Source organism: Argopecten irradians, chromosome 16 (genome assembly GCF_041381155.1).
Source record: "Argopecten irradians isolate NY chromosome 16, Ai_NY, whole genome shotgun sequence".
Classification (NCBI taxonomy): domain Eukaryota; kingdom Metazoa; phylum Mollusca; class Bivalvia; order Pectinida; family Pectinidae; genus Argopecten; species Argopecten irradians.
Window position 1 is genome coordinate 29388040 of NC_091149.1, and position 13144 is coordinate 29401183.

General features: G+C 37.0%; 1 protein-coding gene across 2 annotated transcripts in view; it reads left to right on the forward strand.

The window, feature by feature from the left end:
• LOC138310941 (titin-like) overlaps positions 1 to 13144 on the forward strand; it is a 255773-nt gene that overhangs the window by 208267 nt on the left and 34362 nt on the right. For both annotated transcript variants that reach the window (XM_069252300.1, XM_069252301.1), the window contains 16 exons: positions 70 to 375; positions 667 to 778; positions 970 to 1142; positions 1248 to 1535; positions 1914 to 2219; positions 5313 to 5618; positions 5729 to 6028; positions 6405 to 6707; positions 7134 to 7439; positions 7669 to 7971; positions 8252 to 8554; positions 8830 to 9135; positions 9251 to 9553; positions 9883 to 9897; positions 11706 to 12008; positions 12247 to 12852. In XM_069252300.1, the coding sequence (XP_069108401.1) occupies positions 70 to 375; positions 667 to 778; positions 970 to 1142; positions 1248 to 1535; positions 1914 to 2219; positions 5313 to 5618; positions 5729 to 6028; positions 6405 to 6707; positions 7134 to 7439; positions 7669 to 7971; positions 8252 to 8554; positions 8830 to 9135; positions 9251 to 9553; positions 9883 to 9897; positions 11706 to 12008; positions 12247 to 12852 (4539 nt within the window). The remainder of the gene's footprint in view (positions 1 to 69; positions 376 to 666; positions 779 to 969; positions 1143 to 1247; positions 1536 to 1913; positions 2220 to 5312; positions 5619 to 5728; positions 6029 to 6404; positions 6708 to 7133; positions 7440 to 7668; positions 7972 to 8251; positions 8555 to 8829; positions 9136 to 9250; positions 9554 to 9882; positions 9898 to 11705; positions 12009 to 12246; positions 12853 to 13144) is intronic.

Here is a 13144-nt window from a genome sequence, read left to right on the forward strand (position 1 = left end):
AATAAAAGCGCTAGAGTTTCTATGAAACACATGTACAAAATATAAAGTTAAGCTTTGTTTCGTTCACAGATAAGCCAGAAGCCCCAGGAAAACCAGAGGTCCTTGAAGTCACAAAGAACACAGCATCACTAAAATGGACGCCTCCCGCCAAGGACGGAGGTGACGCCATATTTAATTACGTTGTCGAGTGTCGCCCTGAGACCTCCATCAAGTGGATCCTGGCCAGTCAAAACATCCGCGTGGACGATACCAAATTTGAGGCAACTGAGCTGATAGAAGGCATGCAGTACGAATTCCGTGTGTACGCTGAGAACAGAGCAGGTGTTGGCCCAGCCTCCCCTCCATCTGACAGGGTCCTCATCAAGGAACCTATCGGTAGGCCATGCTGGATTCTTAACAAATCAACACAGTAATATTTCTAATCCCAAACTCAATTGGTATCTTTATTTCTAAAATAATGTAGATTTCATTGATTCATCTTAATGATAGTTCTCAGCTTTCTTTTCCATCTTGTACCTATTTGAAGTGACCACTAATTCCCAAGGACCGCTGTAGTGTATGGTGTTTGTTTCAATTGTTTTACTTGTTGATATTGAGTTTGACCATTGATCTACTATCGTAAACAAAAAGAGGGTATATCAACCATATATATCATTATTTTTCCAGTTGGAGAGGCTCCGTCCGTGCTGGAAGGACTTCCGGATCTGACCCACTTGGTCGGGGAGACAGCTACATTAGAGTGTAAAATCTCCGGAAAACCAGAACCAACACTTAAGTGGTGAGTTGCCTTAATATGCTATAAACCACATCAGAAATGTTTGTAAATAGTTTCTTCAGGTTGTAAAGTATATGTAATGACCTTGTTACACAACATATCTTTAAATACCTACAAAGGTAATGTTATGTTTGTTAAATATGAGTTTGTGCCTATTTAAATACGATTATAACATTTCCATCCTTGATTTCTAGGTCTAAGGATAACCGTGAGCTGCCTGAGAGTAAGAAGTTTGAGATGGCCTATGCTGATCTCGCAGCTTCATTAACGATTCGTCAGGTCACAGAGAAAGACATGGGCAGCTACAGCTGTGAGGCGTCGAACGACCTCGGATCTGTGTCGACAACCGGTCAGGTGGAGATTCAAGGTACGTAGCTATGTAAATGACCTTAGATCTGATTCTGTGTCAAAAATGTTCATCTTTTCATTTTGATTTGAACAATTATTTTCATGTTTATTATTTCTTTTTCAGCTCCACCAACTATTGAATACGACAACAAGTACCGTGACCTTTTGACCTTGCAAGCAGGTTCGTCCTTGAAGATCCCGGTAACAATCACCGGCCTTCCTAAACCCACTGTCACCTGGGGTAAGGATGATACGGCTCTCAAGACTTCCACACGGGTCAGCTTCGACAAGACGGAGAAAGGATCAACCCTGTTTGTCAAGAAAGTGACACGTGATGACGATGGACTCTACTACATCAAGGCTGAAAACGAGGCTGGAGAGGAGAAGGCTAGCTTCGACGTCGAGATCATTGGTAAGCATTTCGGAAAATAAATATCATGTTTATTATGTAATAACCATTGGAATAGTTCTACTTTGAGATTTAACACAGCAGTGAAATAATCACTAGTTTTAAATTTTGAAAGTTAAATCTAATTACAGAATATGTTGTGGGGAATTATGACCAGAAATGGCTTGTTTTAGACACGTAAGGGTATTTAGCAGGAAAACTCCTTGTTATTTCTAAAAGATTTCAGGAAGACATACCCTAATAAAAATTTATGATGTTTTTCTTGTCAATCCATTCCTGTTGATTCTCTACCACTATTTCATATGTAGGTTTGGCATTCATATCCCATAGACATTTCCTGTTTGATACATTGGTAACCTTGTGAGTTATTCCCCTTTACAGATGTGCCCAGTCCACCAGAGGGCCCTGTACAGGTCACCGATATTGACGTAGACCGAGCCACGTTGACTTGGCTGAAATCAAAGGATGACGGTGGATCACCAATTAAATCGTACACTGTGGAACGTCGTGAAGCCGGCAGATCCACATGGACACGCCAGGAAATTCCAAACGCTTCAGAACTCACGATCACACCTACCGATCTCCAAGTCGGAAAGGAATACATGTTCCGATTCTTTGCTGAAAACGAGGTCGGCATGTCCAGTCCCTTAGAGATGGACGAACCCGTTATTCCAAAGAGTCCGTTCGGTAGGTGGACATGCATGACTTGTGGTCGATGACTGATTTGTTTAGGAGTGTACACCCTAACAGTTTGACTGTGATCCTTGCCTGCTGTGTCATGTACCTGTGATTTATAATGCTCAAATGTTCAAAGTGGGACCTACTGCTATAGACAAAAAAGTATGTCAAATAAAAACTAAGGATTATAATATATATATATATATATTTTTAATTAATGAAAAATAAAATTAAAATTAAGGATTCATTTGATTATATAATTATATCAAGTTTTAATTATGAAAAAAAAACAAAAAAAAGAACATGATCAATATTCTGATACAATCTAAACACTTAACAGAAAATAACAGAAGGAATATAACTATATATGTTTAAATCAAGAAAAAAGTATCTAAAATTAAAAATGATAATAAATGATCCCCACTTTGAACATTAAATTTCACATACCCGATTGTTTCTACCTATACCCATTGAACTGCTGATGTAACTGTTACATTAAAAAAACTATTTCAGTGTATTGGTTTATGATAATTACTAATACAAAATTCAGAAATACAAATATTGATTATGCCTTAAAAATCATCTATTTATCTCTTGATTATTATTTCCTGTGATACATTTTAACATTTAACTGAATGGTAATGTGTAGTTCAAAGAACCAGTGCTGAAAGTGCTTTAAAATTATATAGAATCTCAGAATATTTACTCAAGAAATGCCAGATATGTATCAATGCTGTTATCTCTACATAGTTATCTCCCCTGTAAGTGCTCTTCCTCGCCAACATATTTATCACTATATATAGTACTACTCCAGAAACTGTTGCTAATTATAGCATGTTTCATTTTTACTGATTTTTTTTTTATGAAAAAATATATATGAATTGTCACAAAACCATAATTTGCTTATGCATGCAGTAAAGACCACCAAGGGGAGCAAGACAAAATGGTCACTATAGCCAGGCTGTCTTTATACACAGGTCACATTTTGTTACAATTGACCATGTGGGACCCTGAGAAAGTGGTCTTATTGAGCAGGCTGTCTTTATACAGAGGTGGTCACTAAGACAGGTTTGAATGTGCATAAGTCGTCACAAAACCGCTATTAAAGTCTGTGTATTTCATTTGAATGGTATAAAGTATAAAGATATTTGTTTTCTATGCTAGTAGTACAGATGTATGGAACATTAACATGTTTTTTGTGAATGAATTTGTTGGTTGTGATGATGATGTGATGTGTTTATTTGGGTTTGAACCTAACCATAATACCAAAACTTGTTTAAGAGATTACTAACTTTTGTTATGCCATTTACATGTACAATATATATATATTCTAAAGAAAATTATATCATATACATATAGTTGTTTGTTTAGATAATTATACATTCCAGTTAACAAGTTTGAAATTTATTAAAAAAAATTTTTTTTTTATTAAAAATAGATATTGAAAGTATAATCAAAACGCCTATTCACCATTTCATTATTTTATTGAATTCGTATTCAGTGTTTGCATACCACATAGTTATCTGCCCTTGTCGAGAGGTACTAATTGTTTCATCATAACTTTATGCTCACAAGGTAATGATGACACAATCGATAGCTGGCTGTAAGGGAGATAAATCTGTAATATGCAAAGACAGAATATTGGCGTTTGTTGCTGAAGATTCATATGCCGTGTCATTATTATACAATATATATACATATATAATGTGATATTTGCTTACAGTAAAATCATACATTTTATCATTTATCAAAATGAAGTAAGGGACTGAAAACAAATTATTACGGATATTACTTACTTAATAGATTAGAAAAGACTAAAAAGACATTTTATAGTGTGATACATAATATATATACTGGTGATATATTTCATATAATTAGCAATACAGTGTACTAGGCTGATATTATATTCTGGGGTATAGGGTCATCTATGATTAAAAAATATATTTACATAGGATTTATTTGAGAAATTATGTATTTATTATTTATCTGCATGTTTAGTTAAAGCTAGTGCAAATGACATTATTTACGTATTCATGTTCTTTGTATCAGACATGAATATTTATTATCTAATTTGCATACATGAGTTTATATAATCATATGCATATGAATATTCAAGAAGTCTGTCCTAATGCATATCCATGACCTATTTTGAATATTGCTTTATGGATATTAATGACGTACTGAGAGGCAATAAAATTTGAATATATTTTTATTAATTTCATGGTTGTTTGTTGATTATTTTAAGACAATTTTAATTATCTGTGAATGCTGTCAATGCTATTTCAATGTTGTCTGGAACACTCTATTTAAGTTAAGCTGTTTCAGATAAAACTATAAATCGCTCAATTTGCATAAACAGTAATTGTTTGTTTGTGAAAATTGTTGACATGATTGACAGATATTTAATATAATAATTATACTAGAATGGCCAGCAGGGTCAACTGGTTTCATACTATTCAGTCGTTGAATTTTTTTTATTTTTTATTATGAATACATTTAGCTGAACTCCTGTCAAATCGTATGGTTCAATATTATATGGAAAAAAATATAAACCTAGTAAAATCATTCACAAAAATAATCCTTGAAGAGATGACATAAGGAATAAGTAAACTAAAAAAGCTCTCTGTTCATAAAATGTTAAATGTTTGGCATGTTGATTGTGTTTGATTTAACAAAGCATGAGAAGATTTTAGATAGAACAGGTTGTCTGAGTGTTTGCATTGAACAAGCGAGCTGCATGACTACGAAACATTTTGTTGATGAAGATCAGAGACTGCTGGTAAGAAATAAAACACAGATTAACGTGATACAAAAATAAAAGGAAGCAATTTTATTTAAATAAAAAATATTTTTACTGTAGATTATTTTCAAATACAAATAGCAATAATTTTTCAGAAAATTACCAATTGCTCTGTTATTTGTGAGTGCTGGGTATGCTATGCAATTACAATCAGATTATGACAATATTAAACTCATTCATCATATTATAAACAATAAACTTATAAATGTTTAAATGACAATAATTTCTGTGAAATAAAAAGAAAGTAAAGATAATCAAATTAATTTTTAAATGAAACAAATGCTTGATGTTTCCTTTTACAGACAAGCCATCTATTCCTGTTGGACCAATGGGAATCTCCGACGTAACTGACAATAGCTGTACGTTGTCATGGAAACCACCCGTCTCTGACGGTGGTACTCCACTGACAGGCTACGTCCTAGAGAAGTATGACACCCGTCGTATGACGTGGACAAATGTGAAGACAGTCGCCCCGGACACAACATCCTGTCCAGCCACCAACCTTCTGGAGGGACAGGCGTATCTGTTCCGTGTGTCAGCAGAAAACATTGTCGGCCGCGGCCCAGCGCTGGTCACTGACCATGAAATGAAACCAACAAAACCAGCAAGTAAGTTCAGAAATCATTTAGAATTCAGGAAAAATAATCAATCAAATGTGAAAGTAGTGAAGTAAATCAACTGACACAAACCAATTAATACCACTTACCTAATATTTCAGCTCCACCAAGTAAACCTATCGGTTTCCGTGTCAATAATATCCAAGGTGATAATGTGACGCTTTACTGGAGCCCACCGAAGCGTGACGGAGGATCTCCCATCACCGGCTACGCTATCATGATCTCCAAGGACGATGGCAAGACTTGGTCGCCAGTGGAAACCGTACCCGAATCTGTGGAGAAATATGTTGTCAATAAACTGAAAGAGGATGAGCCAATCAAATTCCGTGTGGCTGCTGTTAACGCTGTAGGAGAAAGCGAATGGGTCGAATCCGACACTGTAACTCCAAAACGGCCAATCGGTAAGGGAGATCACTCTAGTCAGTAAGACAATGAGACCTTATATGGTAACTTTATCTGATAAAAAACATGTGTGTGTACAGGTGTTTAGATAAGATCAGAAAAATATAACAGTGATTTTGGTATTTAAGTACCATTTTAGCACATGTCATGATTTGTTTTTTGAGTTCCTGACCACAATTGGCATTTACTCTTCGTGTCAAAGTAAACAGCTACAAGAAGGGAGTTTTTATCTCTTTTTGTTTTTCTCTTTGTACAAATTTAAAAAGTAAAAGAAAGGCATTTTTGTGTGAATTTTATATCTGTTTTTCATTCATCATTATAGTTTTGGTGAGTCTGTTATTGCCACACCTAATATGTACATTATTCCCTCTCCAGGTCTACCCTCCAAGCCCCAGGATGTCGAGGTAGGAGAAATCCTAACTGACTCTGTAGCCCTGAGCTGGCAGCCACCTGAGGATGATGGAGGCACTCCCATCACCGGATACGTGATTGAGAAACGTGATGCTTCCCGCTCCATGTGGACAACAGTCGACCGTGTGGACAAGAACACTCTTAATGTTGTGGCGAGCAAACTTAACGAAGGAACAAGCTACTTCCTGAGGGTTCGTGCGGAGAACAAAGCAGGACTTGGTGAACCTCAAGGTCCCACCAAACCTGTTATACCAAAGAACCCATTCGGTAAGGGGGAATTACTCTGATCAAAGAGGAATAACTGTTATCAAGGGGAGTAACTCTATCAAGGGGGAGTAACTCTGGTCAGTGGCGAGTAAATCAGATCAAGGGGGAGTAACTGGCAAAAGGGAGATAACTGTTATCAAGAGGAAGAAATTCTAACAAGGGGAAATAACTCTGACAAGGGGAAATAACTCTAACAAGGGGAAGTAACTCTAACAGGGGAGTAACTTTATTCAGTTCGGCATCGCATATAATCAATGCACAGAGGTTTATAATCAATGAAAGAGGTTTTCACAAAATATTCATTTTCAATGAAAGATCTAATTTGATTGATTACATTACCTATGTCAATTGAATTGAAGTTTTTATCAGTAAGAACACCTATAAGAACTCTGGTTTGTTAGTATGATGTTTTTCTCCCTTTGACAGATAAGCCCAGTATTCCGATTGGTCCATTGGAGGTGTCCAATGTCACCGATTGCTCTGCTGACCTCGCTTGGAAGCCACCGACAAATGATGGAGATACTCCAATCACATCTTACATCATCGAGTCCCGTCCAACCAGCCGCATGTCCTGGTCCAGAGCTGGGGAAGTAGATGGCGCCACCACCAAATTCACGGTGCCAGAGCTCACTGCCGGTACAGAGTATGTGTTCAGGGTGACGGCTGTCAACAAGGAGGGACAGAGTCCATGGCTTCAGGCTATCGACACCGCTCTGCCGAAACGTAAAATCAGTGAGTATTTCTCGGGGTCGGCAATATTCTTTACTTAAAGAAATTCCTCTAATTTAAAATCTAGAAATTTGCTCTTAATACTGATATTGAATGAAGAAATTTCTTACCAAGTCACATTTAATTGTATTACCAGAATGTTAATATTATTGTGGCATTTTAAGGCTTTATGATATATCATAGTTGCAATAAAAAATGTGTTCAAGCCTAACTTTGTCAATCTGTGTCACAGATCCACCAGGACCCCCAAGGTCACTGAAGGATACCAAGGTCGGTGAGGACTATGCTATTCTCCAATGGCAACCTCCCCTTGACAACGGAGGTGGTCCAATCACCGGTTACATCCTCAAAATGAGGGAAGGACCCCACGGAAAATGGATCAAGGTGGAAACTTTGTCCAACATTGAAGAAGACACCAAGGTGCCACGTCTCTCCGAAGGAACGGATTATTATTTCTCCATCGCAGCTGAGAATGAGGCTGGCGTAGGAGAAACCTGTGAAACAGACAAACCTATTACTCCCAAACGACCTCCAGGTATGTATGACAACATTGGAAATAAATCCATTAGCAATTTGACTCGTTGTATGTTCTGTACAGATATTTTTGTGTCTCGCCATTTTTATGACAAATGTATTCTTCCTGTTCCATCCAGATTTTATATACTAGAATCCTATTTATTGAGATTTCTTGCCTGATTTCTTTGCAAACCAATACAAATTTGTACTATAAAACATATGTTGTCGGTTACTGGTGAAAACAAACATAAAACACTACAGCAAAGAGCCTGTGTTTTATTTAATTTCCTATACTGTAGGTCCTCCGGGAAAGCCGATGGGACCACTGACAGTGACTGATGTCGAGAAGACATCTGCCATACTTCACTGGAAACCACCGAAGAACAACGGAGGATCGCCACTCACCGGCTACATCGTGGAGAAACGTGAAGGTCTCCGACCCTGGACCAAGGTCGACACAGTCTCTCCTGATGTCCTTGACCTCAAAGTCAATGATCTGAAGGAGGGTACAGAGTATCTGTTCCGCGTGACCGCTGAAAACAAGATCGGCACTGGGGAAGAACTTGAGACTGACGCCACCACTGTACCAAAATCTCTCTATGGTACAGAAACTCCTCCTTTTTTTTACATAAATCATTCTTTTCTGTTTATATTTTGATGAATTATTATTTGGTGATTTCTTTATACTTGAATAAAACCTCAGCCAGATTTAGTTGGAATTGCTCATACAGAAAATCATGTAACAAGATGGTATCTGTATGATGGTTCATTTTCCATTAAGAACCGAGAGAAAGAATATCTTTTATCCTAAATCTAGATAAATAGATCCGATACTTTTTGACATAGTATATGATCATTCCTTTCTACATGTTTCCAGACAAGCCCGGTAAACCTGTCGGACCGATGGAATTCTCAGACATCTCGGGTGACTCCATTACACTGGAGTGGCAGCCTCCATTGTCCGATGGCGGTCGACCAGTCACCAGCTATGTCATCGAGGTGCGTGACTCGCGCCGCTCCACCTGGAATAAGGCTGGCTCCGTCAGTGCGGAGAAGACTATCTTTACTGCCACAGGTTTGATGGAGGACAATGAGTACTACTTCAGAGTCTCAGCTGTCAACGAGGAAGGTCAAGGCCCTGCCCTTGACAGTCCTGACAAGGTCATGGCAAGGAAACCCATACGTAAGTATAACAAGGGCCATCACTCAGGAGAAATTTCAGTCAATCACAATTTTTACGATTCTAAAATTCATTTTAGAGATTTCTATCTATTGACTTTGATTTTTGTTGTTTTCAGAGCCTCCATCTGCTCCAGTCAATTTTCAAACATGTGACCTTACCGAGGACAAGGTGACCTTGACCTGGGAAGAACCAAAGGACAATGGTGGCTCTAAGGTCACTGGTTACAAGGTTGCGATCAACGAAGATGGCTCTGACAAGTGGAAAAACATTGCCACCCTCAACGCATATGATCATGACTACACTGTGAAAAATCTGACCACTGGTCAGCGGTATTATTTCTCCGTTGCCGCGGAGAACAAGGCAGGTGTCGGTGAAGCTACAGAGACAGATAAGGCGGTTTGTCCTCAGAAAAAACCAGGTACGTTATACGAGTGGTATCTCTGTTTAATCTACAGCAATCAGAATGTCTCTGTGCTTCATGTCTCGATGACGGATGCATTCATGTTGCTATTGCTTTTTTACACAAGAAAAAGAAAAAAATCTCAAAAGATTTGAAATAAGAAAATTAGACTTAGGTATAGGGTAATGTCTTGTGTGAACAAGAGACACAAGAAAGGACAATAACATTTTAAAAAACGGGTGTGTTAGCTTTAAACTGCCGTGTCACCTGCCTTATGTGACGTCACCATTTAGCTATAAACTGCCATGTCACCTGCCTTACGTGACGTCATCATATGTTTGTTTCAGCCGTTGAAAAGCTTGGTAAGGAGTTTCTGTGAATTGTACGATGTGTAGCTGTAACTCGTCATCTCATTTGTTAATTAATTGTAATTGTACGCTGTGTAGCTGTAACTCGTCATCTCATTTGTTAATTAATTGTAATAATACATGTGTTAATCACAATTATCATAAGTGAGACCTCGTTAGAAACTACAAAACAACGGTAATACACAAACGTTTTCAATGTACTCTAATCATCCAGCGAATATTACTGACAATTTTGAGTGTTATTTTGTACAGAGAACTTTTGTGATTGGTCAATGGAGAATCCACATCAAACATCTCTGATTTGAAAACAATTTTTCATTAATAATCTTTTAATTTGGATCAAAGAAGTAATAGCCAAAGTATGTTCTGGGTAACATATGTCTGTAGGATACAAATTACTTCAAATAGTAAGACTGGCCTTGAAAATTCACAAATTACTTCAAATAGTAAGACTGGCCTTGAAAATTCAACAATGTATGTTATCTACCTGGATTACTTCTTTGCCCCAATAATCATATTAATTGGTTATTTGAAAAAAAATTAATTGATTTTTAACTCTTTTACCCCTGAAGACACATTTAGTCTCTTCTAAATCAAAGACTAGACCAGCCCATTACGGAATTTCAGGGGTAAAGGATATAGATGTTTTAATGTAATGAGGTCTTGTATGATAATAGTTCCACATCATGTGTACATGCTTCATGCTTTTATGTCTTATATCACATATCAAATGTCTACATATGTTTTATGTGTTTTTGTATATGTTGAACAGATATGATGAAGTTTTGTCAATTTATGTTTAACACATATTTGTGTGTGGAATTGCCTCTCACATAGCGACTTATTATATATGTTTCATGCTTGTAGAAGTATATTCTATGTTTTATGTTTGTTTAATAATGTTTTATGTGTGTATAGTATGTTTCATGAGTACACAACGTTTCTATATCACGTGTGTGAGTTTTTACTGACCAAATATATTCATTTTAACATTTTTACATTGATTATTTCACAGGTTATATTTTATAAGCACTATGTAATATTGTATGTAATTTTTTATTATTTATCTTATATGAAGTGGGAGAAAAAATTGAAAATCTATTGAATTTAAAAGCTATGAAATTACCTAACTTATTTACTATAAATTAACTTCTAAAAAAATGAATGAATTGATAGATTCGTATTTTAAATGACAAAATTATTGGTTTTGTCAATGTGAAAATTTCTCTATTGATCAAAAGATTACTTTTTCTATGACCTAAAATCAAATAAATGAAACTGATCACCTATCTGAAGAATGACGTTTACTAACCTTTATCTTATTATGTATTCTGTGTGCATTACTTATTTTTTTGTTACATTTACAGATATTTTTCTTAAATTTTTTTCTTTTTCAAAACTTTATTGTTTTGTTGCCTTAAAAAAATGTTGTTTTTTTTCCATATAAATTAACTATCTGTGAAAAAACAGATTTTAAACTACTTTTGTTTTTTTCAAATTTCGTTGTCTTAAAAAATTATCAAAATATTTTTCAGTACCTGGTATATATTGTAGTGAAATAAGATTGAAATAAAAAAAATTAATGCCAAATACTCAAAACAAATAAAAATGCAGATTTGCTTTTCAGAACCATTCTGATGCAGTATGATATGTTACCATTGCAGCATTGGATCAGAACATATTTACTTACAGGCAAACTTGAAATATTGTTTGACTTATCAATCAGAAATCTATATATATAATCCTCCTTGGACGTTACTGCCTTTACACCATATAAAACATATTTATTACATGAATTACAGAGAGACCATCTCCTCCGGTTGGACCCGTCAAATTCTCAAACATCAACAAGACAACCGTGACATTGTCATGGCAACCAAGCAGGAATGATGGTGGGGCCCCCTTGACTGCATATCATGTTGAAATGCGTGACACGCAGACAATGCGCTGGACCCCTGTTACCACGGTTACACCTGACATTCTCACATACTGTGCTCAGAACTTGAAGGAACAGCGCGAGTATGTGTTCCGTATCTTCGCTGAGAACAGCGTTGGTAAATCTGACGCCCTGAACTCCGACGCTGTGGAACCAAAGAGTCCATTTGGTGTGTATTATACCTATTATGACTTTCAGTAAAAATACTAATGTTACTGCAAATGATACGGCAATTTGATATTGTTTATTTTTCATAACGAGATGTAATTTCATTGTATCAGAAATGAAACCTGTATATATGTTTGTTAACTATCATGATAAAAAAACTCCAAATCTACTGATTTTCAAGATTTGAGATATTTAGATACTGTCAACCTAAACTTTGTGTTTAATTGGCGCCGATACAGATAAACCTGGTAAACCGGTCGGACCGATGGACTACTCCAATCTTACTCAGGACTCTGTGACCATCGCCTGGAAAACACCACTCAGTGACGGCGGCACACCGATCACAAGTTACGTCATCGAGTCACGCGACACTAGGAGGACCACATGGAACAAGATCGCTACTGTCGACGCCGACAAACTAACATACGTGGCCGGAGGACTCACCTTGGACCAGGAATACCTGTTCCGCGTGTCTGCAGTCAACGCTGAGGGACAAGGTCCTTCACTGGACTCGCTGGACAGGGTCAAGCCCCAGAAACCGCTGGAGAAACCTGGACCACCACAAAACGTGAAAACCACCGCTGTTAATGCAGAAAAGGTGACACTCAGCTGGAAACAGCCCAAGTCTGATGGTGGGTCAAGGCTCACAGGATATCGCGTCAAGATGCGTGAAGGCGACGGTCAGTGGCGTGAAGTTGAGAATCTTGGACCATATGATACTGACACTGTTATGCGAGATCTCACTTCAGAGGTCGAGTACATGTTTGCCGTGGCTGCGGAGAACAAGGTTGGAGTTGGAGAGGCAGCTGAGACTGACTCTCCTACTGTTCTTCATAAGAAGGCCGGTGAGTTTGAACTTACAATGTTGTAAACATATCACAAAAAATTCATGATTTTGTACATTGAAGGAGGAAATCAAAACTTTAATTTATTGTCATTATTACATTTGGTATGCATTTGGGAATAAATTGTTTTAGATGGCAATAAAAAGTATCCTTGCTTTAAGTTTGATATTTTAGGTACTGGATTATGGCCTACATGACTCCAACTATTACCGAGCTTTCTGGCACTGATTTAGTCCGTGTTCTGTCGGCGTAGTTTGATATTACAAAATGAGGATCTTTAGTAGGATCTAAC